Source organism: Eulemur rufifrons, chromosome 3 (genome assembly GCF_041146395.1).
Source record: "Eulemur rufifrons isolate Redbay chromosome 3, OSU_ERuf_1, whole genome shotgun sequence".
Classification (NCBI taxonomy): Eukaryota; Metazoa; Chordata; class Mammalia; order Primates; family Lemuridae; genus Eulemur; species Eulemur rufifrons.
This window is the reverse complement of record NC_090985.1, coordinates 49,152,573-49,175,873: the sequence shown is the minus strand read 5'-3', so window position 1 is coordinate 49,175,873 and position 23,301 is coordinate 49,152,573. Positions and strand designations below refer to the sequence as shown.

The following is a 23,301-nucleotide window of genomic DNA, read 5'->3' as shown; positions in this document are numbered from 1 at the left end:
AAGTGGAATTCTAGTAAGAACCCAAATTAAATTTGGAAATAATTTTAAAGAATGTTCAATTCACCTCTTTATCTGAGGCTTTGTAAATGAGACAGTATTTAGTTATTTTTCACCTCTTCGCCCCTACCATAGCATCTAAGCATATAATGCCATACAATACTAGAGTTAAGAGAAGCCCATGAATGTCATGGGTGAGGAACCTGATATTTAGGGAGGTGACATGACTTACCCATTGTCATCCATCAACAGAATCAAAGCTGAACCTGGAAAACAAGCATCTTTATCCTATGTCATTATTCATTTTACTCTAGTGGAATCAGTTGACAGTCTTAAGGTCTCATAAAGTTTTATTATCCAATCATTATCGAATGCATACATTGCATATCTATTGGATTAAGCAGTGATGTTGCTGGTTTGTAATAAACAAGAACCTAATACTTTAACATATACAGTTTGCAAATAAGGCATTGGCTAACTGTTAGTACCATTTTTGCAGCATGGTTTTTGGCTGGTTTAGTCTGTGTTGCCAAAGTCAAACACAGGCTACATTAAGCCTTGCTGTACTGTCTGTATTTCATCAGAAAAACTGTAGTGTATAGTAGCTAGCGGCAAGTTCTCAGTCTCTGAATGACAGATCTGAAGTCAATGGAAACATTTGTCATTTTAATCAAAAGAATGTGAAGATCTCCCTGTTTGCATCTCTCTTTTGAATTCTTTTATGAATTCAAAAAGTTATCTGAGCAGTCCAAACTTATAAGGAAGAATCTTTAATATAATGCTGTGTTAAATAAAATGAGTCATTTTTATGACAATATCTCTAAAAGAGTATGAGTATATTAAAGGATTTTTAAGGGGGTTAGAAGGCCAGGATTATGTATAAAATTGTATTTTAATTATTTGCAGATAATTTTATACATCAGTTTCATAACTAGTAGAATTTACCAGGAATGCTATTTTATAATATTTAGGTGACTATATACAATACTATTAATTTACCAACCCTATATATCTTTAATTAGCATTTATAGAAATATATAGTTTGAACATTTGTGCCACTTTCTTGAAACATGACGGATAACTTATTTTTATTTATTATATAACAAAGATTTTGACAAGTCTACCTAAACATTTACTGTAACATCAGTAAAAAGACAATAAAACAATGAATTTATTAAATGCTATTTTTTTTCCTGAAAAAGAGAGAAATACATAAAGTGGAAGAGTGTAATTTAAAGGCAAAAATGTAGAGAAAAGAAATTTGTGGATCTGGTGCTGTTACTGGACAAGCTATATTGTTCTAATAACTCAAATTAATCAAAAACATACAATCATGGATCAATCAGAATGTTTAATCTAAAACAATAAAGTGACTATATGAACATAAATGGATATATAATGATCCACAGAATAAATGTGTTAGAATAAATGTGTTTCTAGAGTTCAGTGGTAGCAAAGGAACTTTTGCTACAAAACAATGTTTCTATTTTCCTTCATTATATCTTTTAATAGTAGTCAAATATGTGACAAGGTAAAAGCTGCCATTTTAATGGGATCATTTATATGCCAAAAGACATAGTTATTGAAAAATTCATGTCATTACCATCCACCTGATATAACTCAAATATGAATCACTATGGGAGTAATGATTTTTAAAACAATCATTTTTTAAAGTTTCTTAACATTTTAAACTAGGACTATGCTGAGTTTCATTGCATTCTGGTATGCAATTATCGTGGGAAGAGCTAAAGATCTGTAACCATGAGTGTTGAGGGCCTAAAGTTAGAGAGGGAAAAAAAGTAGGTATATCTAAGTGTATCACTTTTGTTGTATCTTAAAAAGTGGGATTTCTGATGACAGAAATGCTTTGTACTTTTGCTGAAGCCAGCCAACTGTGAATTTTTTTAAAACATTTACCTAGTGTCCTTCCAACAGCATCCACAACGTTGTCTACACTTCCTCCTTCACACACTTCTTCCCATGTCTATGTGATGCCTTATTCCCTATGATTTCCTCCTCTTCGGATGCATTTCCTCAGTCTCCTTTGCTACATTATCCTTCAAATCCTGGGCCTTATGATATTGTTGACCATCATATTCAATCCCTGTCCTCCTTGTCTTCTCATTCCATTCTGTCTCTAGCCAATTATATTGATGCCTATTGGTTCAGTTCCATCAATATCAACTAAATATTAGTGTTATGCTTTACTTTATGTTCCTGAATCATATAGGTAGATATAATTGTCTATTAGATGTCTTTAAAGGCACATCTCAGAGTCTTCACAACTAAATGTATCCAAGACAAATCTCAGTAGGTATAGGGTTCTCACTCCAAACTTGGCTTTCCTTCAGCATTGTCCAAGTCAATGAATATTACTACTGCCCTCACCAAATCAATCAGAAAACCAAGTTTTATTTTAATACTACCTTCTTTATCACTATTCAATCCAATACAGGGTCCTTTTGATTGTATCTCCTAAATATCTCTCGATTCAGTCTATTTCTTTATTTCATTTATATGACTCTAATCCAAGCTACCATGATATTTTCTTGGATTACTGTAATCACCTCTTAAGTGATCTTCTTCCAGCTAATCAAGTCCCACTTCAAACCAATATCCACATTTCAGAAAGAATATTCAATCATTTAGAAATTTAGACCTCTTCATGTAATTGTTATGGATAAACACCCCACTGTTCTTAGCCAATCTTTAGATGGCTGAAAAAGTCTTTCCTAGTCTAGTGTTTACCTATCTCTTCCCTTCATTAGTGGCATCTTATTCTTTCTTTTAATTATTGATTTATAATCTACTCAACAGTATCAGTAGATAAAAAATTTTAAATAGCATAAAGAAACATTTTATTTTAAAAATATTATGCCTAAAAGCATGTTCTAAATACTCTGCAGTTTTCCTGAGACCATGTCTGGAATTTCTAAAGAAACCATGTTCACCAAGATGAAGGTAGTTTAATTTTGTCTTCAGATAACAGGCTATACAAAAGTCTGTCTACATAAACAAAGACAAATTACTTCCAAGACCATTTGATTAATTTGAAAGAAACCACTGAGTGCAGATGGGTATGCTAAGAAACAGAAGTATAGATTACAATAATAACTTTTATTTCTTTATACAAGTTATAATAAAGTCACATTACCCTTTATTGATCAAGTGATAAAATAATACTGATGAAAAGCTTCATATTTCAAAAATTTCAATCTGTTTGCCATTCCAGTACTCCAATACTCAAAAATATTCTTCAGCTCTGACAACTCCCCATCATAACTTCCCTATAACTATATGATCTCTTTTAAATATCCAGACTTTTAAAGGTTCATGTACAGTTGTTCTTTGTTCCCAGTTTTCTTCAGACAGTGACACCAATGCTGAGTTAATAGAAACTATCTACTTACCATATTGTAGGTGGCTCAGAACCTTCTATTTCTAAGTAATCATATTTTTCTTCCATTTGGAAATCAGTAAATATGAGTGAAATTGTGTCCCCAGGCTCTGCTACAATGGTCCAAGTGCAATCAGCATTGTTATGGTACTCATTAGGAAAACTAGGGCTGGATATGATGCCACTGGATCCTCTCATTGTTCCTCCACAAGCATCTTCAGCTATTAAAAACAAAGACAAAATATTCAGTTTTAAGTTATGAAGAGCAATACAATTAAAGTAACTCAACATTTTAAAGTAAAAATAACAGTCCAAATGCTGTGATATCAAATGCATAATATACTAATAGAGATTAAATAAAATGAGAAGTTTATGAAAAATTTATAAGCACATATATAAATAAAAACAATATCTTGACAACTTTATAACCAATGGTTGAAATAGCAATAAAAGTAAAATCTACACACCAAAATTAAATCTCAGTATAATAGAAGCAAGATTTTCTTTTCATGTTTAAGTGATAAAGAGAATTAAACAACAACAACAACAAAAAAAAAACATTTCTTAAAATCTGTGATGGGAAATTTTTAATCACTTTGGGCATGTTTGTTTATGGCAGGACCATTTTATTTTTTAACGTAAGTATGTACAATATAAAGGCATCCCCTCCTCCCCCAACACCTGCTTGATTTTTGTTGAATTTTACTACCATATGTGCATGACTGTTGATATATAAATTCCAATTTTGTAGTGAGTACATATGGTTTTCGTTCTTCCATTCTTGTGATGCTTTATTTAAAATGATGGTCTCTAGCTCCATCCAGGTTGTAACAAAAGTTATTAGTTTGTCAATTTTTTATGGCTGAGTAATACTCCATGGTATGCATTTACCACATTTTATTGATCCACTTATATATTGATGGACAGTTGGGTTGTTTCTACATCTTTGTGATTGTGAATTGTGCTGCTATAAACATTCAAGTGCAAGTGTCTTTTTCATAAAATGTCTTTTTTTTCCTTTGGGTAAATACGCAGTAGTGGGACTGCTGGACCAAATGGTAGGTCTATTTTTAGTTCTTAGAGGTATTTCCGTACTACTTTCAATAGAGTTTATAATAGTTTGCAATCCCACCAACAGTGTATAAGTGTTCATTTTTCTCCATATCCACAGTAGAATCTATTGTTTTGGGACTTCTTGATAAAAGTCATTCTTATTGGACTTAGGTGATATCTCATTGTGGTTTTGATTTGCACTTCCCTGATGATTAGAGATGCTGAGCCTTTTTTCACATGCTTATTGGCCATCAGCCTATCTTCTTTTGAAAAGCTTCTGTTTATGTCTTCTGTCTACTTTTTAATGGGGTTCTTTGATGTTTTCTTCCTGATTCACTTGGCTTCTTTGTAGAATCTTGTTATGAGCCCTTTATCAGATGTATAGCATGCAAATATTTTCTCCCATTCTGTAGGTTGTCTATTCGCTCTATTGATTGTTTCTTTAGCTGGGCAGAAGCCTTTTAATTTAATCAGTTCCAATTTATTTTTGTTTTGCTGTTTGCCTTTGGGGTCTTCATAAATTCTTCACACAGGCTGATATCTATGAGTTTTTCTTACCTCTTCCTCTAGAATTCTTATAATTTCATGCCTTAGATTTAAGTCTGTTATCCATTGTGAATTAATTTTTGTGAGTGGTGAAAAGTGTGGATCCTGTTTCGGATTTCTGCATGTGGCTATCCAGTTTTCCCAGCACCATTTATGAATAGGGATTCTTTTGCCCAGTGTATATTTTTGTCTGCTATGTCAAAGATCAGATGGCAATATGATGATGGTTTCATATCTGGGTTCTCTGTTCTCATGCCAGCACCATGCTGTTTTGGTTACTGCAGCCTTGTAGTATAGCTTGAAGTCCAGTAAAGTGATGCCTCTCGATTTGTTTCTTTTGCTTAAGGTTGCTTTGGCTATTCGGGGCCTTTTCTGGTTTCATACAAAGCATAGAATTATTTTTTCTAGATCTGCAAAAAATGACATTGGTACTTTAATGGGGATTGCGTTGAATCTGTAAATCACTTTGGGTAATATAGACATTTTAACGCTGATTCTGCCAATCCGTGAGCATGATATGTTTTTCCGTTTGTTTACATCCTCTGTGATTTCCTTTCTCAGTGATTTATAGTTCTCCATGTAGAGGTCTTTCACCTCCTTGGTTAATTATATTTCTAGGAATTTATTTTCTTTGTTGCTATTGTGAAAGGTATTGAGTCTTTGATTTGATTCTCAGCTTGACTGTTGTTGGTGTATAGGAATGCTACTGATTTATGTACATTGATTTTATAGCCTGAGACTTTGCTGAATTTATCTATAAATAAAATTTATTTTTGGTGCACCCTCTTTATTCCTCATAGCTTGGGTTTATCATAGATAAGGCAAGAGTGAGGCAGAAGAGTAAGATGGTCTTCTCTGTTTTACCCACTAGCATTTTTGTTCATCCTCCCCTTCCCACTGAGCTCTCTATAATTTTCCTGGAGTTTCAAGTAGAAAGGATCAGGGGATGTGACTCCTCTTACTTGGCACTGATTTGGCAGCAATTTCTGTGGGATTTGGCCGATAATTAAAGAAAGATGGTTCTTTTGCTCACGGGTCCTTTCATAGGATCTTCAAAGGTGTCCCCATTAGTTCCATTGCTGAGCGTATGTCTCTCAGGCTGGTTGCTTACATTCTTCTCCCATATCATGGGAATAGCCTAATACATTTCCATAATATTTCCAACTATGGCTCCTCATCTTCCCAGGTGGGTCTCTTAGGCAGGATCTAAGACAATGCCAAGCCAGAACTCTCTCACAAAAATCCCACATTTGGTCAAATGAAAGCATGCCCGTTTATCCTCTGTGGAAATGCAGTTTCATCCAAAATGCAGCACTCTGGGTTTGCAATAGGCATTTAAGTATTTCAGCCATGGTTTAAATAATAATATATTGTATCCCTTAAGCTCCAGAGCATACAAATCAATTTCTCTACATGATCTCCTTGAATTTCCTCAATCTAGACTCACACTAAAGAGAAACCACTCCAAACTCCTGACATATATAATGGAGAGAAACTAAAAAAATATCCCACTTTAGGGAAATCTTTATTTTATGGCAAAATAATTTCAACCTCAAAGTACTAGTAACATTCACTCTAAAACAAGTATGGGAACTCAGTTCCGTTAGCATCAAAACCCATGCTCTTGCCAATTCTTGTATCAAGTTCTATGTTCAGCATTACTGTTTGATCTCTTTATTACAATAAACACTATCATAGAATCAGCATCTAACAAAATTGTGAAATAGGTAAAATTTGATTCAGTAATGTCAGGAAAAAAACATTTTGGCTTGGTGGCCTTTCCTGAAAGCTAAAAGTTTTATATTGTGATATGGCCTGAATTAAATACAATATTTATAATGCAATATATTTCTATAATTATGGACTCATAGAAGGATGTATTATGTAAATATGTATGTATATTTTTATTTTATAACAGAGTTAGAACAAATAAAAGGCAGTATTGTGAGTAACCAGAGAATTCTCGAATCTAGAGCTGTGCTCTTTCTGCTGGGTATTATTGCTTGGTGTCTGGTTAAAATGAATTGACATATATCCTGTCAAAAAGACCTTTATTCTGTCAACATCACTCTGATTTGCCCTTTAGGCTTGCCTGTTTGATAAGTGCTGTCTGCAATATTTTCTGTTCAATAATTCACAGAAAGGGTAGCATTCACAGAATGCTGATCCATAGGACCATTTCTTAAGAGATTCTAAATACCCAAGGGATCATATTGGTTATTTGTATAAACTTCTTATGAAATTTAAAGTTTATTCATTAGGTCATATGTTAAAAAAGCATTCATTGACATAAATCTAAGTGCCAGAAGGAACCATGTTATCCCTCCAACTACAATGTTGATCGAAATTTATCTCCATCCCTGCCCTCATGAAGTGTTCTGTCTAGTAGTGAGTGAGACTCTAAGCAGATGACAGAATAAACACATAAAATTACTTTACTGGCCAGTACCATGAGGAAGGAACATTTAGTACTAATGTTATATATTTGGGGGCTTAAACTAGTTAGAAAATTGAGGAACAAGAATTCTCTGAGGATGCGATGCTGGATTAGAAACTCAAAGCATGAACAGTAAGCACTAACTAGATAAGAAGCAAAGGGAAGAGTGTTCCAGGAGCTTCACTGACACTTTCACTGAAGGGAAATGGACCTGTGTACTACAGCCAAGGGAGTGAGAGGCTATGTGGTACCAAATGCAATTGGAAGGGCAACTAAGGGCCAGACCTTGCAGGACCATTCTGACAATGCTATGGAATTTATTCATAGCGATGGAGAGTCATTAAAGGGTTTTCAGTAGAAATATGTCCTAATCATATTTGGGATTTGAAAAGATCATCTAGTTGTTCTATGCCTTGAGAGAGGAAGGCCACAGTTGATACTGATTAGGAGGCTGAATCAAGAGCCCAGGCAAATTCTTGTATGCATCATTGATTCCTAAAGATAAACCATCTCTTATTTATTGACTATGTTAACATATTTTTATCTCAATGTCTTCAAAAGATTTGTTTGGTCTTTGTAGGCATGTCAGAAGAAATAGCATCATGCCAAAATAAATTAGAACACCCCTCTGAGGCCAATTTTTGAGAACAATATATATATTTTTTTACTTAAATAGTAAAGCAATGCCATTAAGTATCTTAGATTTCCCTTGAGGCTAACTAGAAATTATGATGTCTTCAATATATGATTACTTACCATATAGGGAATATGGTGAATAATAAAAAAATATTGGTAGTTTCTCTACTCTTATATATACTCTTATATATAAGAAAAATATAAAGGTCGTAAGATTTATAGTGGGTTAATTTTTTGTACACATATGTGCACATTTATATAGGCAAAATATTGGCAAATTGCATGTTAAGAAGCTTGAAAGGTCAGTTTGTAACATTGGGAAAACCACCAATTCAGCCAATGGAATCAATAAGGACAAAGTAGACTTTAAGGATAAAAAAATCCTTTTGGACTTTGGACTTACTACAGTTTTCTGGAGCATTACTACCAATTTCTTCTTAAGTTCTCAATGTATTTAAATCTATTGAAAAAAATATCATTGTTGAATTTAAAATATTATTAAATCTAATGTTATCTGTTTATGATATAATACGAATATAACATCAAATAACATCTATTTGTATACTTTAAAATAACTAATTTATATAAACTTCATAAACAATGCTATTTTATCTCTTACCAATGGAACATGGAGAAAAGTAACAAAATAAAATAAACATTAGTTGTATGTAAGTAAAAAAAAATTAAAAATAGGTCAGTATTTTTCCACAAATGTACTTTTCCTAGAATTAAATTTTTATTTATTTTAATCTCTGTGACACTTACTTAGATACTGAAAATACATGACCTTGTTTTGGCTTTCGGTATGAAACCATACATTTCATTTATATAAACTGGAATTCCTCCAAAGCCTGGTTGTCTAAAAAAAAATGAACACAGCTTCAAAAACCACCTAAAACAGTTTTCTGTAACACATCTTTTCAGATACTGATCTCATACTGTGCTCTGCCTTGCTATTAGTTTCTTCCAAAATAGCTTAGGGTTGTGGGTGGGATACAGGAAATAGGATTATTTATTACCAAAGAGAAATGAACCATAAAGTGTAGGAGATGAGTACACTTGTTCAATTCCAGATGCTAACCATTCAGTCCAATCTCAAACTTTATCATGAGACATTTTTCTCCAAATCTCCCTTTTTAAATCTCAGAATTCTATCAGCACTCAAGTGAAACTGACATGTATGTGGGTCTTCTTGTTTCTTCCCAGGATAGGCATCACTGTTATGTGCCTCTTAATTACACAAACTATTTAAATATTATACTTTTATTAATTAAACATCATATTATATCTATGTGGAGCTGTAGTTGATATTGCATAATCATCCCAGTTTATATTTAATAGTTCAACCTAATGCATCTTTGTGTTTAAGGAGAAACTCTTCTCATGGAGAAGAAAATTGAGCAACTGGGTAAATAGCATACCTTGTAGATTGATTACTACTTTTATGTTTGTCAAGGCACAACTTTTAAAAGAAAAGTATTATTCTTTTAAAGAAAATAAAAGTATATTTCAATGATTACAAAAAAAAAACCCTAAGGATTCTCATAATTTTCATTTCTCAGTCCAGCTCCTTCAGCTCTTTTCACACTAAAACAGATGAAATTAAAGAGAAACATATATTTAATAGGTCAAAGAAAACATTCACCATTCATTGATATTAACACCTCTGAGAAGTAAAAAAAAAAAAGCTAAGTATAATGGCAATTTAGCATAGAAAATTTATTCTTAAATATATAAATAGGCTTTTAAGCAAAATTCTACATTAATTTCCACTTATCTTCCTGAGAGACATGTTGAGAAAATGAGAGGGAGTTAGTTAATGCACAAAGGAAGTAATTAATAAATATGTGGGGTCTCTTAAACATATATTTTAAAATAGTTTTTAGAATATCTAAATTAAAAAAATAAGCATTCATTCAATAAAATTTTAATTATTTAAAAATTGGGGAAAGTATTTAAATTAAATCAAAGAATAGCCATAACACAGTAACAGGGAGCAAATGTACATTGTTCCCCTCAAAAAATTTAAAACTGAGCAAATTATACAAAATAGCTATTTTCAAACATTTGCCCAGGGCCACACAGAACTGTGTGATCTCAGATAGCATAGGAACAGAGAGAGCCCTATAATCATTTAGCTTTCTCTCTGGAGACACATTCTGAACCATAGAACAAGAAGTGAAATTTCAAGTAGAGCATGGTGTTCTCTCTGAACTCAGTAGACAGAATTCAGAGAGCATGAGGTCACTGTAAGCACCATTTATTGAATAGGTCTTCCTTTCTACAGTGTATGTTGTTGTCTACTCTGTGGAGGACCAGTTTGTTGTAGGTAGATGGTTTTATTTCTGGGTTCTCTGTTCTGTTCCATTGGTCTATATCTCTATTTTTATACCAGTACCAAGTTTTAGTTACTATAGCCTTGTAGTATAATTTGAAATCAGGTAATGTGATGTCTCCAGATTTTTTCTTTTTGCTTAATATTTTTTGGCTATTCAGGGTCTTTTTGGGTTCCAAATGAAGCTTAGGATTATTTTTTCTGAATCTGTGAAATATAATGTTGAGGATTGAGTTGAATCTGACAGTGGGCGCCCTTATCTTGTTGGCAGTGGGTTTTGTCATATATGGCTTTTATTATTTTTATATATGTTCCTTCTATAACTAGTTTTTTGAAGGTTTTTATCATGAAAGGGTACTGAATTTTACTGAATTTTTTTCTGCATCTATTGAGTTGATCATATGGTCTTTGTTTTTATTTCTGTTTATTTGATTAATCACATTTATTGATTTCTATATGTTGAACCATCCTTGCATCCCTGAGATGAAACCCACTTGATTGTGGTGAATTAATTATCTTTTTGCTGTGTTGTTAAATTTTGTTTGCTAGTATTTTTTTGAGGATTTTTGAGTCTGTGTTCATAAGGGCTATTGGTCTGCAGTTTTCTTTTTTTGTTGTGTCCTTTCTCAGCTTTGGGATCAAAGTGATATTGGTCCTTGCTGAGCCTGCTCTCTGATGTAACTTCACTATGTAGTCTCCAATCAGCTCCCTGACCAGCGCAGAGGCCTATGGTGGTGGTGGGAGGTCCCTTAGAGCTTGAGTTTTAGTGTTCATGTGGGGCAGTGTGGAGTCTTGGGACCCTCTTCCTTTATCACTTCCCCACATGTAGTCATTTCCCCCAAGTACCTTATGATCTTGGTGAGTGGAACGTCTCAATCCCATCTCTTTCACTCTGAGTGTCTACCATCAGTCCTCTGATGATTTACAGAGCTCTCTCCAAGAAGGTCCATCCGTAGGGGACCATCTCCTTGGAGTTTTCTATGTTTTCCTAGAGAGTGGCATGTGCAAGCTACTGCTAGCCCATCATCTTAGTGAGGAACCTCAGTTCAGTGATTCTTGATTCTAACTATACACTTAGCATATCATCACCTAGAGAACTTTGTAAAAGTGTCCTACTGTAGAATCCACTATACAAATCTTAAGGTTTAAGATGAATTATAGGTATTTCTAAATGCTCTTCTGTGGTTTCCAATGACAGCCTAGCTTGAAACAAAGGTAGCAAAGGAAATTTTAAAGCAAATTATACCCTGATTTTCTTTGCTTTCTTAAATGAAGTAAGATTAAAGTTTACCTTCTGAAAGTAAAAAGCATCAAGTAGAGTAGGGACTCAAAGAAAAAAATGAGGGTTAGAAATGAAAGTAGGTACAAATAAAGGCAGGGATTTTATAAAACATAAAAAGCTGAGATTTTAGCTACTATCATTACCACAGTTTTCAAAGTGTGAATTCTCGGGCCCTTCTCCATACCTGCTGATTCAAAAACTTCATAGTGGTATTAATACATGTCACTATTTAATTTATATGTACTATCTATGAGAAACATTTGGGTTCTTTCTAGATTCAGTATTATATAATGTGCTTAAACATTCTTATACATGTCTTCTGGTGCACATCTGGGTAAATGTCTAGTAACTAATAACATACCAGTCTAGTAATGTGTTATGGTCTGAATGTTTACATCCCATCAAAATTCATATGTTGAAATCTTATCCCCCAGGCAATGGTTTAGGAGATGAGTCCCTTTGGAGTAGGATATGAGGATGGAGCCCTCGTAAATAAGATTAGTGCCCTTATGAAATATACATCCAAAGGTGCTCATTTGCCCCTTCCTTTTTCTGAGGACACATAAAGAAGGAGGCATCTATGAAATAGAAAGTGGACCCTCACCATATAACCGTATATGCTGGCACCTTGATCTTGGATTTCCCAGCCTCAAGAACTATGAGAAATAAGTTTCTTCTGTTTATAATGTAACCTGTTTATGGTATTTTCTTATAGCAATCCTAACAGACTAACATACCACTATAATTTATTCTTTACGGTTAAGCCAAGACTATCTTTTAAAAGTGGATATCAGATACTGTCACACATACTCTCTTGTTTGTAATATTCTAATTGCTTCTTGAGTTTGGGATAAAAACAATTTCCTTACCATAACTTTAAATCATTTTAATCCATCTCTCACTAAAATGGCACTGACAACAGATGACAGTATGTACAAGATCAAGATGAGTCACCCAAACTCCAATAAATATTTCATGGATAAGAAATAAATCTTTATTGAGTTAGATAGTTTGAATGTCAAGGCTTGTTTATTATTGCAGCATGGACTGTTAGTTATATAGAAATAAAAATTCCTCCTATTGGAACTCATTATGTCAAGTGGATTAAAAAATATTCCCAGGACCAGGAATAAGGAATTCCCAATTTAAGATTTATATTTGATGCATGTTTGAGTAGCTTTCTCTCTGTTCTACTTCACATACCAGATTACTAAACAATCATTCTTGTCTTTTGTTTAATTTTTATAAATCTCATGCAGTATTTTAGCATATACAAAATTACAGAGCTTGAGCCCAGTTTACTTTAAATTAAAACACTGAAAATTTGTGTGAATCTATTTATTTATTTTGTGAAGCGCAAGTCTTAAGCTGCAAGAATTTAACACTGTATGGACAGAAACAACATCTATCCTCCTCATTGTTTTTAGTGCTTAGAAATATCCTTAACATTTAATAGTTGACCAAAATCTCTGTCTTAAATGATACTGAGTAGAAAGGCTTTAGAAAATATCATTGACTTTTATATGGACATTGAATTAAAAAAAATAATAAAACTAGATTATTTCCCTCATCTAATTCAAATTAAATGACACCTTGATTTTATTATTCCAGGTGTGGAAAAAGGAGACACTTTTAATTTGTATAACATTGTTCTTATAAGAATAATAATAAATAGTCATTAAATCTACAGTGTGTATATTTTTCAAATCTTTCAAATACTGAGTTCTTTGAAGGTATGGATCATGTTTAATATAACTAATAGTAGATGTGTTATCTGAGTATTCATTTTGTGGCAGTGACTATGCTATCAACTTTAAATGTGTATAAATATTTGTCTATTTCTCTCTAAATTTGTATTCACTTATCCATACTCCATCATTTTTCAGTTGGAACAAATTAATATTCTATCAACTTCAACCTCTCTCTCTTCTCTTCTCCCATTATAATTTATTCTCTACAGGAAAGACAAAAATATTTTTAACTGAAAATTATATCACATACAATCTCCTGTTTATAACATTCAAATGACTTTCCTTGAACTTGGAATAAAAACAATGTCCTTATCATGATCTTAATCCACAAGTCTCTCAGTAAACTCAAGACATGCTGCTCATTTTTTATTTTCTTAAATTTAACAAAGCTTCTTTCAACTTTACAAACTTTGTTGGTCCTAGCAGCTAGTAGGTGTCTTCTTCCCCAAGATCTTCTCATGGTTGACTATATGATTCCATTCAAATCAGTAAGACCTTCCTTGACTAATAACTGTATTAGCTAAAATAATCCTCGCATCATTTTCTATCACAACATCCTATTTTATTTTCATCATTCAACATATCACTATCCAGTATTTTTTTGGCATTATTGTTTTCTCATTTACTTCTAGAATATAAGTGCCATGAGACCTCAACTACATTACTAATAATACATTAGTCACAGCATTATCCAAAGAACTTACAACACGGCTGACTTATGGTTGGTATCTAAAGAACATATTATCTCATGGAATATTTTTTTACTTATCAATCTGTCTATAAAATTTCTTGGACAATTATTTGAGAGGCAGTATTGTGTTGAGCTTAAAAGTGAGGCCTCTAAAATCAGAGAGACCTGAGGACAAATCTGACACTAAGTAATAGTGTGGCCTAAATCAATTTACTTTAAATTCTGTTTGTTTGTTTTTGTAAAATTATTATTATTTTGATAGTGTGTGCTTATTTACTTAAATGTTGCCAGTAGTGTCTCAGTCACAGATTTTCTATCTTCTTTATCAATATCCTAGAAGTTTTAATTTTGTAGGTGAGGAGAAGTTTCGAGCAAGGTGATGGTGCAATTGACTTGTTACTCCCTCTGGCAAAATTGCCACAGCAGGGGTATTCAGAAGGCACTCTCAGTCCCATAGATTTCATTTGGGTCCTGCATCTCTACTAGTTAAATGATAGGTTCACTGCTGCTGCTTGTTTCTCATTTTCTGCTACAAAATAGAATAGTAAGAAGAGAATAGAAAGTGAGAAACAAAAGTAACAAACCCTTGTTCATGAGAAGCCCTGTGAGAAGGGGAAAACATGAGAGCACTTTTCCTTCAATTTGAAGTGTTCTACAGAGCCTGATTGCTTGAAAATAGGCTTCCTCTCAATCTGCTCCTCAATTCTATATTTTAAATATCAGTTTGATTCTGAACCTATTTCTACCCAACAAAATTCAGGAAAAAGTATATTTTTAATGAAACATAATACAGACTACACAGTTTTGGTAAATAAAGCCTAATATTTACTGTGCACACAAACGCACAGTTTTAAGCCTTTAAAATAGATCATCAAATTTTATTCTGAGAATAACTCTAACAGAAAAAAACAGAACAAAGTATAGCAATTATTTTTTCTCTTATTTTTCAGGAGAAAAAAATAGAAGCACAGAAAAGTTAGTAATTTGCCCAAGATCAGGCAGTTAAAAAGTGGTGGAGTCAAGTATCAAAGAAAGTCATCTAAGAGAATAACCTTAATCGCTGAATACATTATAGTTTGATATTAAAAAGTGATAAAAAATCAAGAGTATAGCACACCAGCATACACAGTGACAGAGATGACATAGGAATATGGAAGAAGATGCCCAAAAGAGGAAAGGAAGCCAAACAAAAGACAGAAAGAAACAAGCATTGTCTTTTTACTTTTACTAGTAAGTTCTTTCCTAGGTCAAGGCACATATGACAACAATAAACAATGTTCATGATAACTTTCTATGTAAATTTGTCATCTTCTATATTTGAATTAGAATCAATAGTAAAATAGTTAAATATACAGTGCAAAATTTCATATTATATAAACAATGGGAGTACAGCATGCATATTAAATTTTAGATTTGTTTTAGTAGTAAATTATAATTACAGGATTACTGATTTATGAAAGTAAAACTATCATTGTAATATTTCTATTGTATTTTTGAATTTTTGCCTGGATTTATTTTTCTCAAAAATATGAATTTAAAGAGAACATGTTAAACATTTTAAAATTATTTAATAATCCATAGTTAAATATATTCCAGGGATTTTCTTTTCTTTTTTTTTTTTTGTTTCATCTTATTATGGGGGATACAGAATTTCAGGTTACATATGTTGCCCATGTACCGCCTGTCCCCCCAAGTCAAAGCTCCAGGTATTTTATTTTCTTTGTTGCTATTATGAAAGGCATTGTGTCTTTGATTTGATTCTTAGCTTGACTATTATTGGCATATATGAAAGCTACTGATTTGTGTGCATTTATATTGTAGCCTGAGATTTTTCTGAATTTATTTGTCAATTACAGGAGAGTCTCGGTAGAATCTTTGGGGTTTTCTAGATATAAGATCACAATCAGCAAAGAGCAATAGTTTGACCTCTTCTTTCCCCATTTGGATACCCTTGATTTCCTTCTCTTGTCTGCTTGCTCTGGCGAGGATTTCCAGCGCTATGTTGAATAGAAATGGTGATAGTGGTTCCAGTTCTAAGCAAGAATACTTTCAATGTTCTACTGTTCAATATAATGTTGGCTGTGGGTTTGATAAGACATTCATATTCATCACACAAATAGAAAAGTATTTTTCTAATTGTTTTTAAATTCACAATGGAGAAAGTGTCAGCCTAAAAACAGTGTAAAATCTGTGTGTATAGATTCACACACATATATACAGATAATCCAAAAATGAGGTTATAATGGATGCATCTACAATCTGTTTCACATATCATGATTTTTAAAAGTTTTCTGTGAGATTATCCAATATGAAATACAGAAGACTTTTGTGAAAATTCATGATTATACTATAGCATTGTATGAAATTTATAACATAGTGAATTATTTTCCTTTCATTAGCAATTGCAAGCTTTGCATTTGCATCAATTCATTCATTTTTTTCTAAAATTAAATGAATTGAATAAATCTTGTCCTTCAATAATAGATTTTTATGAATGTTTTATTATTTATTCTAAACCAAATATTCTGTGTTTTTTAATGTATAGATTCTCAAATCCATACATGTACATTTTAAAATTTAAAATCATGAAGAAATGAAATGAAGATTTCAATACCAATAATTAATGACTCCTACCATATAAAAGTGAACACTATTTTCATTCTTTCAGTAGATAATTGCAGCACCAATCTGGTGCAAGGTATTACTGTAATAAATATGTATCAGATTATTATACAACAAAACTTGCCATAGCCAAAATGCATCTGTCAAAAATTGTAGCTAATCAGTAGCCCAACTGTAGATTTTCAGTTGTGTATTGTTGAACTAAAACCTTGCCACTTAGCACTTATCTGGGTCACCTTTTCAGGTTGTCAGTTGCCATGTGGTTAGGGAATACAAACTAATTTTATGAAGTCCAAATCCAATTATAACTGGGAAGGTAAGTCCAAAGCCAAATGTAAATGAGTTTTGGATACTTAGCCCTTTTGGATAATTTTTCTCTTGGCATGATAAATAAAATTTGGCGGGATAGTCTTATAAGAGGTTAACAGGGGTATGAGACATCCATATTTGCATGCAGGGCCCCAGGAACAACAATGCTTACATTTTTCTAAATGGTTAATTTTAGCATCCATCCAAATGTCAGTTAGCCAGTTAGTGAAGTGAAACTGCACTTTAAATGATGTCCAAGGGCTTTTTTATAGTGTTAACATTTGCATAAAACCAGCTTTTTTGAGCCGTATGTTTCCAAATCAATTTAGCTTTGTGTGCTAATATTGTACTAGAGCCCTGGAGATAAAGAAACGTGCAGGTCAGCCATGTGTGCTGTTCTATCCCCAAAGGAAACCTCCACTAAAAAGCAAAGATTGACACCAGACAAGATTAGCAAAAGAATTAGTCATGCACAATCAACTGTGTTAAATACCGGGAAAAAAACATCTGCTTCTCTTGTCCTTCAGGAAAAGGCTATCAGGGTGGAGTGTTAATGCTTCCAGCATATATTATTATGTGCTTCTGAGTGTACCATTGTTTTCTAGGAAGATAGATTTGTTAGAACCAACTATCACTGCTACTTTAAATGCTGCTAATGAGGTGGGTAAGTAAAAGCTTCAATGCCCTGTGCTGTTTAATCCCAGACCTAGATCCAGAGGCCTTCTCCTTAAGGAATACAACAGTTTAGTCTCTTTCTCAATCTGAGGCTGAAGAGGCTTGGTCTCTAATCTCAAAAATGCTACATAATGTCTGCAAATTTCCAAACCAACCAAGCAACAAACACAAATATTCAAGAAGTAAATTCTTTCCCTAAAGGGCTTATTATCTAAAATTGTTGCTTAAAATGTAGAAAGAAAATCCTACCAAATAGCTAAAGATTGTTAAAGCTCTACTTCTGGATTTGTTTACAGTTCTTTAAATATTTTTAAGTGCTCTAAATTTTAAGATCTCAAAAGAAGAATTATAACCAAGATATGACTATTTTAAAGCATTTAGAAACTAGTAAAAAATGATAAAAGGCTGATAACTAGAATCTATATCAAACTCAGGAATATTAACAAGAAAAAAATCAAACAACCCTATCAAAAAGTGAGCAAAGGACATGGACAGAAACTTTCAAAAGAAGATAGACTAATGACGAACAAAGGAATTTCTTCAAATTCCTCCCATACCATCTAACATTTCAAAACTGAATCTAAATTATTTAGGGGCATCATTTTGTTGTCACTATTAAGAAATAAACCAGGAAACAGAAAAGAAAATGATGTATAAAAAGGGATATTATATACTTTTATTGTTTTATGTTCAGTATATCTCTTTTCCTTTGTGGGTCTACATCAAGAAAATAAATCATTGTATCTCAGGTGCTTATAAAAATTGTATACTTTCTTCTTGAAACATTACCTTCCTTTCTGCTTTGTGCACACACCCTAAACTTCATCAAAACTGATTCAGACCCTTAGTCACATCAAGCTTCCCTTATGACAAATGGTCCACTTTTGAAATACAACTATCAAAGCGATAGTCTACAAAATGGCCCATTGATTGAGGTGTAAGGTGAATGACCATGTTTGTCATATGAATCTCTTTTTAAAACATGTATTTTGTGCTTACTCCATACAAGCTTACATTTATTGCAGAGCACTAACACATTCACACTTTTAATATGATGTGGTATTCTATTAGAAAAGCACATTAGAGGCAAAAAGTAGGCTATCTGGGCTAATCAGGAGGCTGGGGGAATGCTGAGCTGAGTCTTCAAAAACGTGTAAGAAGCAACCTGATCAGATAAGACGATACAGGACAAGGGATCGGCATATGCAAAGGCTTGGGGGAATTAAACCATTCTAAAATCTGCCAAACATTCCTTCAAGGGTTCCTCATTCAGAAGCCTCATGCTGCTGCTACTGCTGCTGTTGCTACTGCTGCTGCTGCCACCACCACCACTATGACCAACCACACTCTACAAGGACATAATGTGGAAACCTCCACATCTGTCAGGGGCATAGTTACCTTTGGCCTTTCCCCCCAAAGCCTTCATGAGTATGTACTTTACTTGTTATACGGAACAGTGGGTTGGTCAGGCAGATACATAAGAGGCCTCTCATGTTCTCACCAATAACAGGGGCTTCCTAAAGCCGGGATCGCCAGTCTTAGGGGGGTGGGGAGGAAAAGTAAGGTAAGAGATTAGAGAATGGGATGTATAAAGAAAACCCCAGTGAATTGCCTGAGAAGGCCATGAAGAAACTTTCCAGGAAGATGGAAAAGCTCTATATCATGACAAGGATGTGAGTTACAGAAGCATATTCATTTGTCAAAATTGAATAGTTGAAACGTATGCATAAAGGTTGCCTTTTGAGAAATTGTAAAAAAGGTAATAAAATCAACTGGAGGGTCGACAGTGGGCCTGTTTTCTATTCTTATGATACTTCACTTAGTAGAAAGGGCTCCAGCTCTATCCAGGATAATATAAGAGGTGCTATATCACCCCTGTGTTTTGTGGCTGAGTAGAACTCCGTGGTATACATATACCACATTTTATGAATCCACTCATGTATTGATGGGCACTTGGGTTGTTTCCACATCTTTGCAATTGTGAATTGTGCTGCTATAAACAATCTAGTGCAGATGTCTCTAAAATAGAATGTCTTTTGTTTTTTGGGGGGTAGATGCCCAGTAATGGGATTGTTGGATCAAATGGTAGTTCTACTTATATCTCTCTGAGGCATTTTCATATTGCTTTCCACAGAGGTTGCACTAGTTTGCATTTCCACCAGCAGTGTATGGGTGTTCCTATGTCTCCACATCCACACCAACATTTATTGTTTTTTCACTTTTTGATAAAGGCCATTCTCACTGGAAATAAGTGATATCTCATTCTGGTTTGGATTTGCATTTCCCTGATGATGAGAGATGTTGAGCATTTTTTCATATGTTTTGAAATCTCAATATTGTCAGGCAGTAGGAAGCTAGGAAATATGACAAAAAAAAAAAATTGTCTGGCATTTCCTTTAAGTGTCATTGGCTCCAGGCCCACCCATAGGTTTACATTGTTCAGTTAGACCAAACAACTTTTTCCCGTTATTAAATGGCTCAGACTTAGTCAAGTCACATGATAATTTGTAGATTTCCCTCTAATACAAATGCCAATAATTTATGTATAATGGAAAATATACTTCAAGGTTATTGTTAGTGGCCTTTTAGATAATAACCAGTTTTCTGTCTAATCCACAATCCTATCCTAAAATTGCCTTTAAATACCTAACTTCTCAAATGATCTTGAAATATTCTTTTTTTTTTTACTGGTTCCATCATTATTTAATGACCTGAACAAAATCTTTGATGTAGTCATTTTACATTTGCATTATTGTCATGTTTTTGTCTCTTTGAAAGTTATGCTTTATCAATATCAATCTCATTATATCAATCAAGTAAACCTGGTGGGAACAAACAACCCTATGGTGTTTATTCCACTGATCATTAATGAGTAATTCTCTTCGAAGTATTTCTTATTCCTCCATAAATGCTATTTTATTTCCAGTAAAATGATTGATAAGTGAAGAAAAGACTAAGGACTAGAAGTCATAGTCCTTGAAAATACCTGAATTGTAAACAGCAGTGATTAGTCTGGTTGATCACATGTTGTGATTGATAGTTAAGAAGCTTAAGGACACTTGCCTGAAAAGAGACCTTGTCATGTTAGGACTCTGTTATATTTGCCATCTCTTATTTCTATTTGCACCTGTACATTCCTGTGTTATTGCTCTTATCTCACCTATGTGAATAATATTAAATATTAAATTTGTTGTTCCCATTTAGTCTATTCTATAAATCTAAATTCTATAAATCTGCAGTAGTGTAGATTTATAGAATAGTAAATACATATTTGATCATGATATTGTCTTTAAAATCTTCACAGGTTCCAAGTGCCTTCAAGTCAAAGGTTAAATATAATATCAAAAGCCCTATAAACATACTGAAATGTGTCTCTTTCTGAACATAGCATGTTGTTCCATGTCTGTCTTTAGTTCTGAATGTTTGCTTTCTTTCTGCTTCATGAAGTTTTCATCACCTTTCATGATATAAATCAAAAACCTATTCCCACATGAAAAATAACCACATAACTTATTCTCAGAATAGGGGAGTTTTTGAGAGTGAAAGAGGGTACTCGATAATTATAGAAGGACTACAAGTAGAATATATGAGTGCCCTGGGCCCACTGGTTTATATTAATATTACCCTCTTGTTAATGCCACCGCTGTGTATCTAGATATACCTTCATATTTGTCACAAATGTCTGTACCCAATCCTAGACTACACATTCCTTGAGGATATTCACATCTACAGCTCAAGTAATAATTTTGGATTGGAGATAAACATTTGAAAATTGTCAGCATAAAGATGGCACTTGAAGCTATGAAGCTTTATTAAATCTTATTGGAAATGAGTGTAGATATAGAAGAATGGAGGAGAGGATGGGAAGGGAGAGAAAAGAGGGAATAAGAGGAAAGGAGTAAAGAGGAAAAGAGACCAAGAATCTTAGAATCTTAGACATTCTACAGTTGAGAGTTCAGGAAGATGAGAAAAAATACATTAGTAAAGAAGAGTGGGAAGGAGTGGCCCAGTGAAGTGAAATTAAACTAGGTGTTTTTGAAACTAAGAAAATATTTCAAGGTGAAGACTGAGCATTGGGTATTGGATTTGGCAACTTGAAAGTCATTGGTGACTTTTAGTCATTGACAAGTTTTAGAGGACAACATTGGGCAAAGTCTGATGGGAAGAAGAGGAAAAAGGAGTTAAGGGATAAAGACAATTCCTTTGAACATTTCATCAAAAAAGTCACAGCAAAATTAGAAACTGGAGGGGAGTGAGGTGGGTCAAAGAAGGTTGTTTAGCAATTATTTTTAAAGATGATACATAGTAGAATATGTGTTCATGAGAAATCATGGTGTGATCCAATTGAAAGGAAAAACTTAAAAGATGCAATAAATTATCAGTATACTGATGATGCAGTATAATTATCTCGATTACAGTAGTGATGCACTTGACAGAAGGCGGCATAGGAACAGCATAACTCTTAAAATTAACATGTATTATTTCATTTAATTCTCAAGATAACTCTATGAAATCCAGTGAGATTAAATAACTAACATAGATGAAAAACAATAAAGCTGGGTTTCAAACCCAGGCAGTATGTATCCAGAATCTCACTCTACAAGGCCAGAATTAAAGAAAGGAAGGGAAGCAGAGAAGAGAAACTGGAGACTTTTCTTCTGAGGCCTTTTAATGTGCTTTGGGAGACAAACTGGAAGAAAACTTGAATACAAACTCACACACACACATGCATTACTATATGCATATGTGTCTGTGAAAAACATAATAATGTATATGTTTGAAAACAAAGTACATCTATATTTGAAAAAATACATGAAATGTTAATAAATGTTATAAAATTGACACTAAAAGAATAAACAAAAAACAAGTACTAATTTGGTGGAATTAATAAATAAAATTTTGATGAGAGAATAACATTTGAGACATTTTTCAGGAAATGGTAACATAGATTGGCCAGAGAATAAAGAGAGGAAGAAGAGAAAAGGAGGATGAAAGGAAAGGAGAACTGGGTGGTCTATACGTCTCTATTTTTATATTGTCTATATTGTTGTTGACTGTTTGATTTTCTACAGTTAATTTAAAAAATAACAGAGGTCTCTCTTTACCTTGTAGGCCTCAGTTCCTTCCACACCTGTTCCTCCACACCTTCTCCCTTCTTCCAATTAACACAGCACACTCTCTCTTCCCATCCGCACAAACGAGTCCCACCTTTTCCCCTCTTCTCCTAAATAACTAACTCTTTGCCTTCTTGGTTCCTTTACTAACTACATAACTCTTAATTTTTACTTCCAGCATAATCTCAGTTACTATTTCCTTTGAGAGCCTTTTCCCCCTTTTCCAGGCCAGATAACAATTTCCACGAAGGTGTTTACATAGCACTGTAGCACTACTTTATAGTAATATATTTATTATCTGTGTCTTCAGGACAACATGGACTCATTGAGGGCAGGACTCTGCATTATTTCTCAATTTCTTTTTTTTTTTTTTTTTTTTTTTGAGACAGAGTCTCACTCTGTTGCCCAGGCTAGAGTGAGTGCCGTGGCGTTAGCCTAGCTCACAGCAACCTCAAA

At 33.4% G+C, this 23,301-nt stretch overlaps 1 protein-coding gene across 3 annotated transcripts in view; it reads right to left on the bottom strand.

The window, feature by feature from the left end:
* CSMD3 (CUB and Sushi multiple domains 3) overlaps window positions 1-23,301 on the bottom strand; it is a 1,111,380-nt gene that overhangs the window by 783,467 nt on the left and 304,612 nt on the right. For all 3 annotated transcript variants that reach the window (XM_069466068.1, XM_069466069.1, XM_069466070.1), the window contains exon 5: window positions 3,408-3,615. In XM_069466068.1, coding sequence (XP_069322169.1) covers window positions 3,408-3,615 — 208 coding nt within the window. The remainder of the gene's footprint in view (window positions 1-3,407; window positions 3,616-23,301) is intronic.